The sequence below is a fragment of the Sorex araneus genome, chromosome 1 (genome assembly GCF_027595985.1).
Source record: "Sorex araneus isolate mSorAra2 chromosome 1, mSorAra2.pri, whole genome shotgun sequence".
In the NCBI taxonomy this organism is placed as follows: domain Eukaryota; kingdom Metazoa; phylum Chordata; class Mammalia; order Eulipotyphla; family Soricidae; genus Sorex; species Sorex araneus.
The window spans coordinates 431,560,547-431,581,082 of record NC_073302.1 but is presented as its reverse complement, the minus strand read 5'-3'; the positions used below and the strand labels follow the sequence as shown (position 1 = coordinate 431,581,082).

General features: G+C 45.1%; 1 protein-coding gene across 2 annotated transcripts in view; it reads right to left on the bottom strand.

The window, feature by feature from the left end:
* EXOC4 (exocyst complex component 4) overlaps positions 1-20,536 on the bottom strand; it is an 858,640-nt gene that overhangs the window by 717,099 nt on the left and 121,005 nt on the right. For both annotated transcript variants that reach the window (XM_004608252.3, XM_055133914.1), the window contains exon 7: positions 8,070-8,244. In XM_004608252.3, coding sequence (XP_004608309.1) covers positions 8,070-8,244 — 175 coding nt within the window. The remainder of the gene's footprint in view (positions 1-8,069; positions 8,245-20,536) is intronic.

Here is a 20,536-nt window from a genome sequence, read left to right as displayed (position 1 = left end):
TACAGAGGGTACTGCCTTTGCCCTGTAGGTGTCCAACCTGGGCTCAATCCCTGACACCACATATGGTCCCCAGAGTTGGCAGCAGGTATCGCTACATATATGCCAGGAGGAGTAAGCCCTGAGCATCACTGGGAGTAGAAAACATAATAATAATAATAATAACAACAATAATAAATTTCCAAGAAGAAACATTTTAAAAATTTTCTTTCATTGAATCACCATGTTACAATCACACAGTTACAAAGTTGTTCTTGATTGGGTTTCAGTCATACAATGTTCTAACACCCGTCCCTTCACCAGTGGACATTCGCCACCACCAATGCGCGCAACTTCCCTCCTGACCATCTATGAGAGTGCTCGCTCTCTCTCTCTGTCTCTCCCTCTCTCTGTCTCTTTCTCTCTCTCTCTCTCTCTCTTTCTCTCTCTGTGTCTCTCTCTCTTGCTTGCTCCCTCTCTATTTTTTTCCCTTATGGCCATTACAGTTTGCAATACAGATACCGAAAGATTATCCAGTATATCCCTTTACCGCCTTTCAACACTCGCTTCTTGTCCGGAGTGATCATTTCAAACTATTACTGCCATACTGGTCCCTTCTCTATCCTAACTACCCTTCGCTCCACATACACACTTGCGGCAAGCTTCTGAGAAGATACATTTTTGATTCAAAGTGCAACACTGAAACAAACCTAAACTGGGAAAGCTGGGGACTCCACCCACCAAATGTGACGCCCACCTCTTCATTCACCCTGAAACTGGCCTGCCTGCTGGCATCCTCTCTTGCTCTTCTTAGTCATTTCATTCTGCAGGACTGATTTTTCACCTAACAAGCATTTTTAAGTTTATACCAACAGCATAAGCCAATATGTGTAACTCAACGGGTCCTAAGCACAAAATCCTTCACGGACGAACTGGGGAGATACCACAAAGGGCGGTGGAGGGATCCACGCTGGAGCTCCGGCCCCACGTGGGCCACAAGTAGCCCCTGACTACCAAAAGACTTACAAAATCTTACCTCTTTTCCTTGCATTTCTTTACCATAACACACTCAGGGCCACAAGTAGCCCTTGACTACCAACAGATTTACAAAATCGTATCTCTCTTCTCTGTATTCCTTTACCATACCACACCCTGGGATGGCCTGGGAAACCAAACCCCCCAAAAAGCAATTAGAAAACTCTCCATGGAAACTTGAGCCAAAATCTTCTTTTCCAAACTGTCCAGAATATCATATATTTAATATTTCTGAGCCCACAGTACTGCATCTGCTCCTGCCAGGTCACCCGTGCTCAACTAGCCGGAAAGAGAAACGCCTGCCAAAGAAACACCTCACCGAAGTCTACAAGCATTTTACTGACCACGCCCCTGCAATAACTACCACACCTGGGGTCCAACAGCCTAGCGCTAAACCACCACTAAAATACTTGTCATATTGGAAACCTCATGGTCTTCCAGATTTCCTAAAATATCTCCCAAAAGATCCACAAAATCTTGTCTCTCCTCTATATAGTTTTACCATAACCCAAGAAGGCCCACCTTGTTTATTTTCCTATCAGAAAACAATCTCCAATAATGCAATGCAGTTTCTATGAACCTAGCAAACAGTGTCTCTGCTTTGGTCTTGAGCATTTCCATTTAGTCCTTTACACGGCAGCATTAATTTTACTATGTAATGTGACTTCACCTCATCACACCCCAATCAAAATTCCCCATGGTCCTCTAACTACCTAAAGCAAAGGTCCACAAACATCAGCATACATATGCATTACCCAAAGGGCTTGTTAAAACAGCCTGTAGAGCCCCATCCCTAGGGTGTGGGATTCGCTAAGTAACTCTGATGCAGGTGGGTCCAGGAAATACTCTTTGAGAACCACTGGCCTAAAGCAACAGCATCCAATTACAGGATCGGAAACAAACAACATCAAATCATCTTTGGAGCCAAAGCAAAACAAAGCAAACCACAGACTCTTGATCTATAACAATTATTATTCAACAGGTCTGGGACAGGGCTAAGAAATAATCGGCAGGTGAACCTAGCAGCCCCCAGCTTCTAAAACTATTAAGTAGGTGGAGGATAAATCACGTACCCTCAAATGACTCTAAAAGCCTCTAAAACATGGAGCCAATCTGCCTTTCCCGATTTATCTTTTAGTCCACAAAAAATACACCTTTAGCGACAGCGAAGCCATTCTTCTTACTGATCCCATCTTTCTCACACTCATACATACCATCCACCAATTTGAAGTGGGCATCCCCCCTTCTCCTCTACCTCTATGAACTGCCCCAAAATCAGCTCACCATGAACCCTTCCTGATCCGCTCGACATGTCTCAGATTATACAATGCACTGTCCCATCTACTGTTTCCACACTTGGCAACGTTAGTTCATGTATGTGTATGTCCCCCGAATCAAAGCGGTCTAGACAGTTGAAGAGTAAGGACACTTGCTCTTAACCCAAAATTCTAAGAGGGTGTATTAAATAGAGTAAACTAAACAGTTTGAAAGCTGCCTAACAATTTTTACTGCGAACCAGCAATCTAAAATATTGATATAAATGTACTAAAAATGCCTTTCTCCACATCTAAATTAAATTAACAGTAAAAGATAAGAATAATTAGGTAGAGGGTAACGGTTCAGAAACAGAAGCCGATTTTCCAGATGCATCATGACATCTTTGCTGAAGGTCACAATGAGCTACGAGGCGCTTCGGGGCCGCTTTGAGGAGTCAACATCGTGGCGGAAGACATCGGGAGGAAACTCAAGACCAGATGCCCCTTTTGAGGGCCTCTTCACCAACCAGACCCAGACCTGGAATAGCCAGCGGAGCTACCTGAACTTCTACCACCGCAAAACGGCAGTTCGATGCCTGTGTGTGCGAAAGGTACCGGCATATGCACAAGTTCATCTCCCCCTTGTCCTGACTCCTGACTTAGGATGACCACGGACAGAAAGCACATTTCCGGGAAAGATCTGAACTGGCTCCACCCCTTCTGTCCTCTGTCCTTTCCCCTGGATGCTGAGGAGGGACCATGGCACCTGGGCATCCCTGCCCAGGGGATCCTGAATCATGACTTGACTAATAAAGGGAAAAACTTAACTAATTAGAAACTTAACTAATACTTGAAAATCCACCCCACACCACCCCCCAAAAAGAAAGAAACAGAAGCTGATGGCAGAAAGTAGGAGGAGAAGAAAATGGAAACATACGGAAAAGGGAAGTAAATAGTATTATCATAGCTTGCCAATTAAACATGACAACACGGAATGAACCGTTTCTTTGACACACCCCTCACTTCCTATGATTAGATCGGTTGGGGTCTTCTGTTTCTTGGATATCAAACACTTTCAGCTGATGACAGACGTACACATTAACAGGAAAGACCAACCAAGCATTGTCACTGGGTGACGCGTCACTAAGATAACACAACATTCCTCTGTAGTGTCTTAAACATTTTGCAGCTGAGGGGAGGATTGGAAATTGATATTAAGTTTCTTTATAGAGTAATTAAAATGTTCTAATATTATATCATAATAATAATTCCACAATTTCACAACTACATTAAGATCATTGAAATCTATATGGCTAATGTAAGAATCTTATGCCATGCAAATTATATTTCAATAATGCTGTTTAAACAAATTAATAATTCATGGCATAATATAAAGATAAGGCTCAAACCACTCACTTGAAACCAAATGTGTAAAATGACTATTTCTTACGTGTTTTATAATCCAGAAACATTTTTTAATAATGTTTACATTTTTGTTGCTAATATTTGATGGAATTCACAGTTCATTAATTATAAACATATTTGAGATGATGGGTTTTGGTTTCAAAAGTATAGAAATCATATTTGATTTCAACATTTCAAATCAAACATTTGACATATCCCAAAGTAAAGCATCACCTTATTACTTTGTTTATAGCCATTATCAAGAATATGACAAAGAGGATCTTAATAAACTTATAATTTGTTTTGATTTTAGAATATAAATTTAAGTTGATCAAGTATCAAGAGATCACAGATCCAGAAAAACAGCTCAGAGAGCTGAAAGCGTACGTTGTATACGAAAGCTCAGGGTTCAATTCCCAGCACCACATGACTTTTTGAGCACCAATGGGAGTGGCCTCCAGCCTCACCAAACTTTGAACCAGGAGAGGCCTCCAAGGTATGGCCCCCAAGGAAGTACTAGAGATCATAAAAATTCTGGCACTACTTTCTTTTATCTTGAAACACTTTCCAGAACATTTCTGAAGCACTGATATCTCAACTTTATCTGAGTATCTTTCTGTTACCTTGTTTCAATGGATATTTTCAGTAGTTATAACATTCTAGATTGACAATTTTCCAGCACTTTTTAGATGGACTTCAGTGATTTCTAGCTTGCAATGTGAGTGGAAATCTTAGCCCTGTTTTCCGGTAAGCAACATGTCTTTTTCCTCTGGCTGGAAATGATTTTTTTAATGATTTTTATGATTTTTTTTCTTTTGGTTTTCAAGAACTTAATGATATACCTATGTATTGGTCTTTTTTACGCTACACTGGCTTGAAATTGGTTGCACCTCTTGGATCTATAGATTTCTATTTATTTCTAGACATTTAGAATTTTTTGGTCATCATTTCTTCCAAAACTTTTCTATCCCAACTCCTCTCTCCTTCTGGACTTACAACTGCACAAATATTAGAAGGCACAGAACAGTTCCACAGAATATTATGTTTTTGTTCTGTATTCTTTTCAGTACATTTTCTTTAGAAAAATTAAGTTACTCAAAATATTGATAGTCAGTCTGTCAGCTCATAGAAAAGTCATCCCAAGCAACTTCATAAGAATCCTGAATTACCATCAAGAAGGAACATAACAGAAATAAAATTGGAGAGGTGAAGGAGAAAAGAAGTTTATAGTTACATCAATTATGTATAATTATTCTCAATGCTTTTCTATCTCTTTTCATCCTGTTCATTTTCAAAGGCTTAGAGTGATTTATCTGCAAGTTCTGTGATCCTTTCTTCTACAATACATGAAAATTGTATTATCTGCTGAAAATCCACCTGGTGAGTTTTAATTTCAGACACATTTATTTGTCAACTTTTTAAAATCCTCTTTATGAGTAATTTTTCTGCTTCATCGTAAGTACAGAATTATACATTGAACACTCTGTGAGTGTTCTGCTACTAATAATCTAGATCAGATATTTTTCCACTCACAACTCCCTTTCACCAGAGAAGGTTTTGCACAATCCTGAGTAAGTGTGTATATAATATAGGTGTACAAGTCAATAATTTATTGATGATAAACCATAAAGAAATGTGGGGTTTTATAGTTTTTTGGGGGAAGGGTGGTTTCTGGGTCATACCTGGCAATGCTCAGAGGTTACCAGTGGCTCTATACTCAGGAATTAATCCTAACGGTGCTCGGGGGACCCTATGGGATGCTGGGGATCAAACCCGGGTCAGCTGCATGCAAGGCAAACACCCTACCCTCTGTGCTATGGCTCCGCCCCCAAGAAGTGTATTCTAAAATAAAGTTTCTAAAGTTACACACTGCTCTTTGGGTGTCAGTCCACAGTTTGGGAAGCTGGCGCCTAGTCTATGCTGTGCCGCTTTCACTTTACAGTGGCAGGAGTGAACTTACAGGTCACTTAGCTAAGGCAAGTCCCTTAGCTGCTTGTACTATCACTGGCCCTTTGCCCTTGTAAGGCTGGTGCCGCAGAGACTTGCTCTGGGCCTCTGTTAGGGGAGACCACGAGCAGATCTCTAGAGCTAAAAGCACGCCACGGTCTTCCTGAACTCACACCTGAAAGCACAGAGTACCCAACGGTTCTCCCCACGCCGGGGGGCCTGAACACCACATTTCTGAGCGTCTGGAATTTTCGAAAATCTCCTCTCAGTTCACAGTTCCACAGCAGCTGTCTTCTGCCAAGCCCTGAATACTCAATTTCTGGTCTTCCCAAAGGCCAATGAAGCTTTTCAAATGTCTGAAGTACTGTCTCCAGGGGAGTCCTCCTTTTTCCAGTATGCCACATCAAAAGTTTTAGCTGCTTCCACGTCCCTGAACCCCAGTCTCCGCTTCGCTTCCCCTTGTTTAGAGCCTGGCACTCACTTATTAGACTTCAATTTCCACTTTTCTGCTCTCTCTCTCTCTCTCTCTCTCTTTCTCTCTCTCTCTCATATCTTAGGTCATTCAGCTTTCAATGCATTGGTAGTAGCTTCATCATGGAAAGAATCAACTCTCTCTCTCTCTCTCTCTCTCTCTCTCTCTCTCTCTCTCTCTCTCTCTCTCTCTCTCTCTCTCTCTCTCTCTTAGGTCATTCAGCTTTCAATGCATTGGTAGTAGCTTCATCATGGACAGAATCAAAAGTCCCTGATTCTAACTATTTTGAAATAGCTTTGAATTCTATTATCTTAGTTTATCCTTCAAACAAATGTGTGCCCTCAAAAGAATATATCTCCACCACAGATTAGCAAACCAAGATGCAAAGTGATAGGTTACCACTTTCCAAGAAATAAAAATATTTTGTTCAATACACAAATGCCTAAATGCCTCACATATATATTCACTTGGGTAATATAATAGACCTGGTGGCAAAAATAAATAAATAAATAAACACCTCAGGAACTGAAGCTACAACCTCTTATTTTTCCTACTGAACCATCCACCAATAAAGCATGGTAGTCCCAAAATGTATCTCATGAATAACCAAAAATCAAACATATAATTCTGTGCTTATGCTCTCAAACATGCCTGTACTCTCAAAAATGATAATTTACAGTCATATTTTTTTCTACGAAAACTATTTGCCAGGCAAGAAATTTCATTTTGACAACTATATTCTTCAATTCTCCACAAATACTTAATTTTTTTCATCAATTGGCATTGCCTAACTATATTACTTCTATTTAGCTATGCCAAATTTACTTCAGCTAACTCTTAATCTTATTTCTAATTTCATTGGAACAAATCAAATCTATTTTCCTGACACATGGAGAGAAAGCATAATAAATATTTCTAAATACCATCTCTGCAGTATCATACCAAGCATTACTACCATTCCTTCATCTTCAAAAATCGTGGTGATATATTTAAACTTACAAATTTCGTTTCCTCTCTCAAAATAGGCCCCTGATCTGCCACTGACTCTAAAATATTCAAAAGTTAACCAAAGGAAAATGGTGATATGATTAGGCTACAGATATATGTATGAAATAGCATACAGGAACGTGTCAATACTGAAGGGCTTACTGATAAGTGAAACAATGTAACAGAAAGCCTAAGTGCACATCCCTGACTGCTACCTGCTGAGACTTAACTTTTTTGTTTGTTTGTTTATAGGCCACACCCAGCAGTGCTCAGGGGTTACTTCTGGCTCTGCACTCATGGGCCACTCCTGGCAGCGCTCTGGGGACCATATGGAATACCAGGGATTGAACCTGGGTCGGTTGCATGCAAGGCAAGCCCCTTAGCTGCTTGTACTATCACTCTGGCCCTTTGCCCTTGTAAAACCTGGAAAACTCGGGGCTGGAGCGATAGCACAGCAGGTAGGGTATTTGCCTTGCACGTGGCTGACCCGGGTTTGATTCCCAGCATCCCATATGGTCCCCTGAGCACCGCCAGGAGTAATTCCTGAGTGCAAAGCCAGGAGTAACCCCTGTGCATCGCCGGGTGTGACCCAAAAAGACAAAAAAAAAAAGAAAAAACCTGGAAAACTCTGTTAAAAGGCCTTTAGAAGGGGCTGCGCGTATGAGGGGTGGTGATTTACGTGGTAGAGTGTATTCCTGGCAGGCACAGGAAACTAGGTTCAAACCCCGGCAGTGCATGGACCCCAGTATTACTGACCCCGAGATTGCCAGGGATGGTCCTAAAGGGGGGAAGAGGGGGAGAAAAAAAGAATGAAAAAGACAGCTTTCAAGAAAACATCATCTGAACGGAATCAAAGAGCAGGGAATCACGGGGGGCACTGCCCTCCACGGAAACCTTCTTCTCTCGTCCTATTTGCAGGTCAAGGATCACCTGGGCGGGGGCAGGCTTGTTCTGTTCTTGCTGCCCCCTGTCACTCTGAACTGCAGACTTACCTGCAGGACATCTTGGATCTTCACCCACACGTCGGCCATGTCGTACAGCTTGACGTCCTCCTGCTGAGTCGGGGCAGCCGCCACGGCGTCCTGCAGGTACCCCAGGACCACAGAGTGGGCCGCGGCCACGGCGTTGAATTTGTCGAACAGCAGCTCCAGCAGTTCTAGAAGCAACCTGGCGGAGGAAGCGGACGGATAATGAGGGACGGAGGAAAGGCACAGGTCAAGACGGGCCGCCGAGGCCCGCCAGGACGGCTGCAAAGCCACGCAGAAGCGGCACCTGGTGCTGATGGGGAGAGAGTTCGACGGAGCCGAAGTGACACTCCCAGAACCAAAGCAACCTCTGGACGCCTGCGTGAGCCTCGGTTTCCTCCTCTCCCGGACCAAAACGCGGCGAGAATCACAGGTTCCAAGGCCAAAGGCCGAGCTTCGAGCCCAGCAGGAGCTCTCGGTAGACATCTGTTTGCCTTGTCACATGTTTCAGTGACCACAGTTCCAGTGAGTCCTCTGTCTGGATTCGCACAGACGGGCTCTCCGAGGAATTCGGGCAATTTTTCAGACACCAGTTCAGATGTTACAGAGAATAAGCGATTCCCTAGCAAATAAATTGGACACTTGGCTAAGGACACTAATCCTTTCGGCTGTGCAAAGCGGCACTGGCTTCCCATGCAAATGTATGGCCTGAGTTAGCTGGCGGGGGAAAAACACACACACACACCTGCCAGGCGATCTGAGTTTCCCCACGGGGAGCAGCTCAGGCCCCCGCATTATCTCATCTTTCATAGTGAGCCATGCTGGCCACATATCATTACATCCATTTTATATACTCGAGGACACAAAATGAGGTTGCGCGGCAGCTGGGCCTAGTAGAAACAAAAGTGGATTTCCATGTCAGCGCACGCACGGAGCCCCTCACCTCTCGAGGCTAGAGCGCTGGAATGGAGATACACACTGGGGAACAGGACAGGGCTCCGTGTCCGGGATACAGAGCCACTCCTCCATCACTGGGCCTGACAGCTTTCGCTGAATACCCGGGCAGAGAGATCGCTCTTTCCTCCTCCCCGGCTGTGTATCCCACTCTGAAGGATCATGATTTACCCCGCTCGGCAGGAACTTGCCGCGGCGCGTGGCTCACGTCTCTGGCATGATGCAAGGGGGATGCGCGTTTATTTGTATTCAGACGCGGTACCCGCTCCCTCCCTCATTCACCTGTCCGTGGAGGCCCCGCGTCTTACATCTCTATCCAGATCCCTTCAAACAGTGATGAGCAAATATTTGCTGAGTGAATTTAATAAATGCGCTGGGAACCAGTGCAGAGAAACTGTGAACGGGACCTTGCGTGTGGATGGTTTGGCGCAGGTTATAGCTCCCCCAAAGAGACTTATAAACTGGAAGCCGGTTTATAAGTCTCTTTAGGAGAAAAGGAGAACAGAAGAGCTTGTCGGTGGTGTCAGTTAACAAGATTTCATAACCATAAATAAGGGGCCATAACTAACACCTCGTCAAAACCTATACCATATTCTCTCCTCCTACGGCTTCTTTACTGCCCAATTATTATAATGAATGTGCCAATGTGACAGCCAATAACTACCTTATGATAAAACCCTAATATCTACTTGACATTTTAATTTAGATGAGACAATCAATAAAAATTTATGCAGTTCCCAGTCTAGATATATAATCCAGGATTGATGAACAGCATTTGTAAACAGGGGCCATCCTCCCTTTTTTTTTTCTTTTGGTCTTCTAAAGGTCAATTCACATATTTAGACTCACAAATACCTCAAACAATTCCTTCTCAGCTGTGTTATTAGAGAACCACTCAAATGCCAGCAGAGAGGAGACGAAGTGGTTAATTCCACGTGGGGAAAGTACCTGTTTAAAACTGCTCTCTGGCGACACAACAGAAAAGCACCTGATCAAGGGAAGGTGCTACTTTTCAAATAAGGATTTATGCTGAGTTGGTAAGCTTTGGATCCCCAATATCAATCCACAGGCCATAATGTGTTTTTCAGTGTTAGGTCACAAATCACAAAATCCCCGTTAATCGTCGATTTCTCGAGCGGGCTCAGTAACCTCTCCATTCGTCCTTTCCCTGAGATCTTAGAAGACTATCTTGATTCGGCCCTCCCAAAGATGTTGCACTGGAGGCTCTTTCAGGGCCAGGGGAAGGAGATCCAGCTTGTTACTGGTTTTAGCATATGAATACACCATGGGAAGCTTGCAAGGCTGTCCCATGTGGGCAGGAAACTCTCAGAAGCTTGCTAGTTTCTCCCAGAGGGAGAAGTAGGCTACAAGATATCGCATGGCTGCTTTGCGGCCGCGCACTTCTGGGAGCTTGCTTTTAAGTCTCTGGATGTTGGCCACTGATGGAATTACACACACCTGGGTTCCTCTGCTGGTACCTTCATGCATGAGGCTTATCCGAACATGTGGAAAGGGGCCTCGAGCATGGCTGTAGCTAGGTTCCGGTGGTCTTTGGCCCCTGGGAGCTCTGCTCAGGATGGGGAGGGAAGCTGGAGTCCATCCCCTCCGAGGGGCCCCGGGCAAGACAGCCAGGCGTGTGGGCAAGAGACTCTCTGCCCAGTGGTAGGTAGCAAAATAAAAACAGGTCCATTGATTGACTTTTCAAAAAACTAAATTTATATAACCTGGGTTTCTTGGGGTTGTGGAGGGGCAGGTTTTTGTTGTGGTTTGGCTTGGTATGGGGATGGATGTCAGGGGGTACTGTGAACAACTTTATAAAAATAAAATTTAGAAAATTAAAAAAAAAACTATGGGGGTTCCAAAAGAGAAATGGGGAGTGGGTGGAGGAGTGGTCAGAGGGGCGTTTGGGGTGGTGGGATAGTGCGGGAAATATCAGCAGAGGGTGTGGTGAGCAAACCCCTGAAATGCCCTCAGGTTGTTAACCAATGATAAAAATAAAGAAACAGATCAGAGAGAGGGGCCTGCTCCCGCCCACTTCTTCCTTCCCTCCTGTTGGAACAGGAGCCCCTCCAGAGTCGGGGAAAGAGTCCCACCGGAGCCCCCCAGAGCATCTCTTCTGGTCCCCAGCATCAAGCATCAGGGGAAACAAACTTCTGCCTTGTGGAAGTGTGGAAAGAGGAAGGAAAAAGAAGGCAGCGGGAGATGAAAATGTTAAGAAACGGTCCCAGCTGCACAGTGAAACGTGTCTCCAACCGCCACCCCCCGTACTTCAGAAGGCCCAACAGCCACACCCGTGAGCCACCACCACGGGCGCTTGAGCTCCTCTGCCAGCCCTGCTCCAGAGAGAGACTCGGAAATAAACCTCAAAAACATTTCTCAGACACCCATTCCCAGCTGAGGCCTCCGGGGTGACCTCAGAGGCGGGAGGGAGACAGGGCCAGTCCCCACCCACACAAAGCCCAGGCAGCCACTGCCAGGCCTCCAGCTGGGCCCCACTACCTCAGGATAAAAACTCTAGGCCCTCCAGGAGTCAAGATGGGCAATCTCTGGCCCCCATCCCCAGCTCGTTAGTTAACTGCCCAGTTAACCGCCCCGTTAAATATGCTGAATTTTCTGGAGCAGGTGGCCATGAGTGCGTGCTCCAAACTGCAGCACTGACATCCCAACAAGAGCGCACCAGATTAGGTGGGATATAGAACCCAGAAGCCAACCAATGAAACTTGAACTCAGAAGGCTTAACTTGCAACAACACCCTAGCACACCCTCAGACAAGGAATTCATGCCCCGAGGGTGAGCTACAACAACTTTCACAGATTTTCTTCTACAGAACTAATTTTTTGATCATTCTGTGAGCCATTAATGGTAACAAGTAATGTAACGTGAATGACCATGAGCCTATTAAGGGGACAGGCTGGAGGGGTAGTTGGGAAAGCAAAGACAACAGTGAAGGGAAGGTGACAGTGGTGGTGGGACTGGCATTGGAATGTTGAATGCCGGTAACAAATCATCATGAACAAACGTGGGGAGAGGGGGAAAAAAAAGTGTCTCTAGTACTAGTGCCTATGGTATAAAGCTGTATCATCAAGCTGAGACAAACGCTCAATATTTAAGGTGAGATACAACTGTCTAAATCTAAATTTAACACCCAGGGAACCTTGCATTAGTCATTTGGCTGGAAAGCCAGTATTTGCAGCCAAGAAGCTGCCTTACTTGGTCACAAAGCGAAGACACACGTGCACGCGCGTGCACACACACACACACACACACACACACACACACACGCACGAGCACGTGTGTACAGACATATGCAGCAGAAGACCATTTCTGTTCTCGTCTCATCTGCTGAGACCTTAATAATATCAAGGCTCAGCGTTTTCCCACTGACGGACAACAGCAATAAACACAGAATATTTATTTCCCTACCACTGTCCTCCAAAAGATAAGAAATTCTGGACTCCGAGAGGAGGCACTGCACATGAAAATCTAGGAGGAATTGATCATCAATTATTTCCTATCGAGTCTGTCCTAGTTTCACCTGCCTCTATCTCATACACACACTTCCTTCATAAACGTGGCGGAGATAGTCTTTCTCATTTCAAACAGGCCATGATGCCCATTTAATCCTCAAGGTTATCTAACACCTACTTTTAAGGGGTAGAGATAAGTTTCTCCACTTATTAATAATCATCTTCATGCGAAAGGAAGTTACTATTTGGGGACTGCTGACTAATTCGCCATCTGCACCATGAAAAGAACTGGAAAAGAATTATTAGCTATCTAGAAATGGTGACAGGAAAAGGACGCTCACTGGGGTCCTGGCTCCTTCCTCAATTCTCCCCCCTTTACTCCCTCCACCTTGGGCTCAGCGCCTCAATTTCAGGTAGAAGACCTCAAGTGAACTTCTAATTCTGGCATGAGGGAAGTCAGCGACTGAAATTAGAAAATAAACCCAGGTCCCTTTATTTTAACGAAAGTTATAAATATCATTCTTCCTAAAGTCTTTCCCAGAATAGCCGCTCCAATCAAACGTGCTGGGAAAACTGGCCAGCCACATGCAAAAGAAGAAAACCGGAGCCCATCTTACGTGCATACTAAACCCATTCAAAGCACAACCGGGCCCTAAGCCCCACAAAGAAAAACAGGGCCAAGTTACCTGTCAGGGGAGGAGAGGGAAGGGAGGGGAAGCAGGCGGAGTGGGGCATAGCAGGGAGGGGAGGGGAGGGGAGGGGAGGGGAGGGGAGGGGAGGGGAGGGGAGGGGAGGGGAGGGGAGGGGAGGGGAGGGGAGGGGAGGGGAGGGGAGGGGAGGGGAGGGGAGGGGAGGGGAGGGGAGGGGAGGGGAGGGGAGGGGAGGGGAGAGGAGAGGAGAGGAGAGGAGAGGAGAGGAGAGGAGAGGAGAGGAGAGGAGAGGAGAGGAGAGGAGAGGAGAGGAGAGGAGAGGAGAGGGAGAAGGTGCAAAGTGATACAGATACTGGCTGGTGATCCGTCCACAACACATAAGTGCATCAAAATGACACAGGTACACTTTAAATTCATGTACTGTGATATTCAATTTTACCTCAAGACAGTTAAGGGTAGATTTGCCCCATAACAAAATTGCATTATGCTACAGGCGAACATTATAAATATTCTTCAAAAATCCATTACCCAAAGGTAACAAGACTTTAGGTGCACAGCTTACATGAATATAGTTATAGAAATATAGTTATTAAAAAAAAGGTGGAACAGATACTGGTATAGAGTGTGACGCTGGAACATTATATACATACCATGCTGTCATTAAAAGCACTGTAAATCATGGCGTCTAAATAAAATTGGGGGAAACATACAGGTGTATCCTGGGAACTACCAGAACAAACTCTACACACCTGTGTGACACATGCTCCGATATTACTGTCAGTACAAAAATGTACTGTTGGGCTGGAGCGATAGCACAGCAGTTGGGCGTTCGCCTTTCACTTGGCCGACCCGAGTTCGGTTCCTCCGCCCCGCTCGGAGAGCCCGGGCGGCAGAGCCTGGCAAGCTACCCGTGGTGTATTGGATATGCCAAAAACAGTAACAATAAGTCTCTCAATGAGAGATGTTACTAGTGCCCATTCGAACAAATCGATGACCAACGGGATGACAGTGACAGTGACAAAAATGTAAAAGGTCTGAGGGGCTCGGGGCTTGGAGCTACAGTACAGCGGGGAGGGTTTTTGCTTTTTGCTTTCCACGCAGCCGGCCCAGGTTCAATCCCCAGCATCCTATATGCTCCCCTGAGCACCGCCAGGAGTTAATTCCTGAGTGCAGAGCCAGGAATTAACCCCTGTGCATCGCCAGGTGTGACCCAAAAAGAAGGAAGGAAGGAAGGAAGGAAGGAAGGAAGGAAGGAAGGAAGGAAGGAAGGAAGGAAGGAAGGAAGGAAGGAAGGAAGGAAGGAAGGAAGGAAGGAAGGAGGGAAAGAGGGAAGGAAGGGAAGACGGGAGGGAGGGAAGGGAGGGAAAGAGAAAGAAAGAAAGAAAGAAAGAAAGAAAGAAAGAAAGAAAGAAAGAAAGAAAGAAAGAAAGAAAGAAAGAAAGAAAGAAAGAAAGAAAGAAAGAAAGAAAGAAAGGAAGGAAGGAAGGAAGGAAGGAAGGAAGGTAGGTCTCCGGGGTTCAGTTTGATTCTAGAATGAGCTGACCCGGCCACCTTTCCTCTATGGCTGTCCATCTCAACGTTTCTGAACCTGCCCAGCTCTCTCAGGGCAGCGGCCACTGATCACAAAGTCATAGAGGCCAGAGGTGGGAGAATGGTTAGGTCCCAGCCTCTATGCCTCTCTCTGAGGAAAAACAACAGCAGGCGCAGGAAACACGTTCTGAACTGCCGCGCTTATACTCGGAATGCCAGGGCGAGACCCCGTATTTCTTAACCTAATTCCGCCCCCCAACAAGCTCTGTGTACTGCCAGATCAGGCTTTCCCGTTTCCCTGGGCAAATCGGGGAGGAGGAACAACGCCTCTCCCCACGCTGGACGCTGGGCGGCTCCCTTAGGTGGGGGAGCAGCTGGCCCACTCTGCAAGGCGGGAGCACTAGGCACCGGGAGCTCTGCTGTATGTGACGGGCCAGGTGTGCCCTCATCCCCACAGGCCCCGGAACCCCCTCACGCTGTGTCCTGAAGGTCCTCCACCCCAAAACTCCACTTAGCGCTCCCTCCCCTACGGGGACAAAAGGCCTTTCTGATTCTCAAGTGACATCTGTGCTGATGATCCGTAGATCGCACTATGGAGAGGTCAAAATATATTTTTTAAATAGCCACATATTAGAATTTGCATCATTTATTTATTCACTCGGACTGGAGCGATAGCACAGCTGGTAGGGCATTTGCCTTGCACATGGCCAACATGCAGGGTTCAATTCCTCCGACCCTCTTGAAGAGCCCGGCTAGCTACCGAGAGTATCCCGCCCGGCAGAGCCTGGCAAGCTAACCATGGCGTATTCGATACGTCAAAAACAGTAACAACAAGTCTCACAATGGAGACGTTACTAGTGCCTGCTCGAGCAAATAGATGAACAACGGAACGACAGTGTTACAGTGCTATTTATTCCCTTAGCAACCTTTCTGAGCAGTTACTAAAGGCCCAGTCATACTAAACATGACTACAAGCTCACAATGAACCTCTATCCTATTCAATCCTGGCCCACTCTCATTAAAGATCAGAACAAAGGAACGGGCCAAGAGAGAGAAGCGCCCGGAAGACAGGACAGACCGCTGGAGATACAACTACAATAATTATAACCATTCATGATTTAATTACATAGACATTGATGATGTATGTCGCCACTCTAAGCACTACTGGGGGGGTGGGGCGGTGATGGCATTAGATGCTTTTCTAAATGTTATTTTAACCATAAAAGAGATTCCGTGTCAACTTGAACACGAAGAGCTTTTTGTACTCATACCAACAAGGGCAGAGGAAAGGGTTAAGACCTAAGACGGCCCCCACTCTGTCAAATCAAGATGTGGTCTTAACACAGCATGAAGGCTGACGCCTCAATAACGGTATCAAACCCGTGACACCTATTTTATCCATTAGTCCCGAAACTGCTTCGGTCGGTGACTCGAACCTTCTGGACTATGCTGGAGAAACGGAAAGCAGATATTTTCCATTTTGGCCAATAAAACCAGAGATGTGCGAAACACAATGCTGACTACGAACTGCCATCCATCCCACCAACACTCTTGTTCCAGAAAGACGGTAGCCCAAGGACAATGTTACAGTTAGAGTGACAGACCTTCAACTTCAAGTCCGTGAGCGAGCTGCGAACGTTACAAGCATTAGGAATCCGCATCACGTGACGGAACCGTTATCAGTTCGTTTCTTCCTACCAGGAAGTAGAGAGATCTGGAACCACCACTGCCTTCCGTGGTAATGAATTGTATATTTTAGTTAACAACTGGTGTAATAAGTCCCACATGTAAAGAATTAGCTCCTCTCGTTTTGTTCTAAAAATATTCCGGGAAAGCTGCAGGGGATATACATCCGAGTGGAGGCACAGAAGAATTCCTCCTGTAAGGTCCCTGTTCATCCTGCTCGTACCCTTCAGTGTTTAATAGTTGGGTGTATTTAAAGCATGTTCTCACTGATACGTGTAATCAAAAGTAGAGATTTAATCAAATGGAATCATAATCACTGAAGTTAAATTTACTTGCTTCCCGCTTGCTTTGATTCGAATTAAAACAACTCATCTAAATTGCATGGAGGCCCTTCCTGATTCCGAGCTTGTCCGGGTGCCGCATGCCGAGCCTGGCAATGGCTAGGAGAAGCCACAAGGACAAATGCTTGACCTTGCCCCAAAGCTGCCAGCAGTGACTTTTCTTTCCCCGCCCCACCTGAACAGACCAATTCCACACAGTTCTGCATTTCCCAAACACAGGGGCAGAGCACTTTGCTCACCGCCAAGAAAAGCGATGAAAGTGACGGTAAACGCTTGACACTCGCCACAGGACTTGTGAGATCATGACAGTGCACGCAGTGCCCTTCTCAGAAACTCGAGACTTACCCGAAACGTGAACAATCAGTTCTGTGACAGACACAGAAGAAATAAAAAGGACAATTAAAGGTACTATGGCTATGTCTTCAGCCAGAGGTGTTCATAATGATATAAATTTCATTATATCTGTTATGATTAAAACATGATATAAAGATTAAGAACCAGGCATACTAGAAGAAAGTTCATGACATTTAACTGACAACTAAACCTACATTCGACACAAAATCAAGAATCTATAAAATCAAGCATTAGTACCGACTCACAGAAACTAAAACAATGGAACAGAGTGAGACATCATTACGCCAAAAGAGAAACAAGTAAGCCAGGGATAGGGCGGGGCAGAGTAGGACTGCAAAATCAACCCAAACTAATCATCTTAAATAAAGAGTTCCTGCAAACCAACAAAAAAGATAAAACCGTGCTCGAAAAATATAGCCCCCCTCAAAGGGAAATTTTTCAAAGAAGCATGAACATATATTACTGAAAATTCAAAACACTGAAAAATAAATGATCCCAGGATTCTGACCCATCCCGTACATATCACGTGCTTAGGGGTCCTTTTACAGCTAATTTCTTTTTGTCTGCATGGTTAACCACTCTTAGTTCTGATTACTTTGAAGCACTGCCTCCAGATATAAGCGGTATCACGAAATTAAACTATCTTTACAGACATAAAAAGATGCCTAACTGCGGTCAGAAGAAGAAAAATTCTAATTAAACCCTGCTCACCAATATCAGTTTTCATCTTTCAGATTGGCAAAGATTAAAAAAAAAACACACACACACACTTGATAATATGATCTGTTGGCAAGGAAATATAGAAACTCTCAAACACCAATGGTGACATTAAAAAAAAAATTCTATCATCTTTAAGAAAAGCACGTTTGGCAATGATTATCAAACTCACATCAATCACGGGGCCAGCAAAAACTTTAAAAATGGCCTAGTGAGAAGCAGGCAGCTTTCCCTCTCTTGTCTCACATGCTGATGTGAAGGGAACAGCGCAGCCAGAACAACCACCGCCACTGCAACCCAACACACAGAGCTTCCTCGCCGCAACGAGTATAAAATAATAAGAGCAAACTTATTTGACAATTGGAAAACAGAGGGCAGGGAAATAGCTCAAAGGGATGGAGTGAGTGCCTGGCACGCAGAGAGACCTGTTCTGAGCCCCTACACCACATGCCCTCCCAAGCATCACTGGATGGAGCCCTGGGGACCCCAACACTCCTGCAGACTCCCCCCCACAAGATGCCTGCCAGAGAGAGAGAGAGAAAGAAAGAGAGAGAGAAGCAAAAGTTGCTTCCTGATTCTCACATCTCCACACCAAACCAGGTGACCACAGTCCTGTGTTCTCATAGGCTAACTGCCTTTTCCACTATAGTACCGGCCACAGTTTCTAAAATTAGACCTGGTCTAAGGTTCACAGTTCAATGCCTTCCTCCTCCTCTACCTCATAAAACTCCATAAGGAGAGGGGCAGCCCTGGGTTGTGTTTGGCCTTTCAGCCCAAAAATGACCCACGAAGAAGAATTTATTATTTTAACAAATATTCATCATGGGCCAGGTGGGGACCGTGCTATATTTGGAAATAGGGCTCCAAATAATGCAGAGATTCTCTCTTCTCTTGATGCTTCCTTACTAAAGTGGTCAAAAAAAAAAAAAAGAAATTACCATGCACATGCAAACGCAAACACCCTCTTACACACACACACATCCACAGGGTGACACACAATCGCACCCCCACACACTGCCTTAAACACACTCACACTTCATTAAGAGAAAGTTAAAAGGCATGACCCAAGTGGTCTACAGAGGTATTCATTTTTCCACGCTGACATTCCCTGTAGGTATCTTCACTACCAGTACTTGTATCTGATGAAAATAACTGGAGACACAATGCAAATTAATTTTTTTCTTTTAGTAAATTCCATTTTAAACCCAAACACAGTCTTAAAGTCTATTTCTTTCCAATACTCCCCTTGATCTTTCTTCAGTCTCACAATCAGCAGAGAATGTGTGATGTTCCCTGCCTCGGCGATCAGACCAGTCGTCTTCCTATTTCCTTGGTTCACAAACAAGACAAAGACCATAAAAATGATTTCACTCCAAAAGAGAAAAACGGTCTCACCGGCCACCAGCACTTCAGCTCATTCAACCCTTGGCCATGGCCGAGGTCACTGAAGGGGAGCAGGAGGGGAGCACCTCGCTCAGCATGGAACGTGTGACCCCCTGATTCACCAAGACAGTTTTCCAATAGCTGCAGCACTGAGTCTCACCCATCATCATCCTTCTCTTCCTTCTGTCTTCTCTAACCGCATCACACCTTGGAGAAGACCCATTCCTCATGCTTTCCTGCACTGTGAGCGAACTTCTCGCTCCTTTGAAACCGAGGCAGAGTGCAAATGGTCCCCAGCTCAGCCGCAGGAAAGAATGATTGGGTGGTGAGAGTGGAAAACACTGGCTCTGGTCCACACAAACCGCAGACCACAGCGGCCGTCAGGAACGGACGACACGGGCTGTCTTTCCCGGGCGCAGGTGGTGCTGGGAGATTAGCGCAGCGCATCTTCCCCTAACGGTTATCAGGCTGGCAGCAACGGGTGTTGAATATTCTCCTTCCATAGGAAGCAGTGGCTGACAGACACTGTATTATGAATGAACAAAAGAAAAATATTTCTCCTATAAATAGACAAGAGATAGTTGGAGGTCAAAAAGACAATAGAACAAGTGGGTCACCAACGTGATTTTTTTTTTTAAACTGGCAGTGAAAACACCCAGCTCTGGAAGAAGTGACGCGAATTCGCGATACTTTTCCTTCTACTTCCCGAGCAGAAGAGCACACAACATTAATTCCACTTCTGTAGAGACAAATGAAAACTGGCCTGCAATGCATCACGAGTAGAATCTATTTAATAAGAGGATGCCGAGTAGTGACCCTTTGAGGGAAGGCTGCAGTACCAGCGGCCTCTGTTTAAATGCTACTGATCTGGACGGGAGTCTTTTCCGACGGAGGCATGGAGAGAACTCACATGGGGGCAGAGGCAGTGTGTCATTCTCCGCCTGTGTTTCAACTTGACCATGAATCCCTTGAATGATCACGCTGGCGACGGTGCAATGAAAATGGTATTGTGATCTTACTTCTCTGAAACAAACGTCTGCTAAACCTTTCCACCTCCCAGTAATGGTCAGCACATACAGAGCAACAAGCAAGCTTCAAGGGATCATCAGTTCTCTTCCAGAATCCTGAGCCTCCAGAAGCAGCAATCACGTTCAAGGAAAACTTCCAGGGAAGTCTTGAGTAAGTCTTGAGTAACACTGTTAATGCGCTTGATGATAGCAAAAAAAAAAGCTACTAAGAGATGAGCTAAAATTTTGCAGTCATTTGGTAACCCAACCCAATAATTTCATCTTTGAAATTATTCAAACAGTGGTTCGCCCCCATACACGGGTTTCCTCTACACTATTTTGTCTCATGATACAAAGTTCTGGCCCAAATGCTAAGATGTGTATAGTTTGTTAAAAGGGATTCAT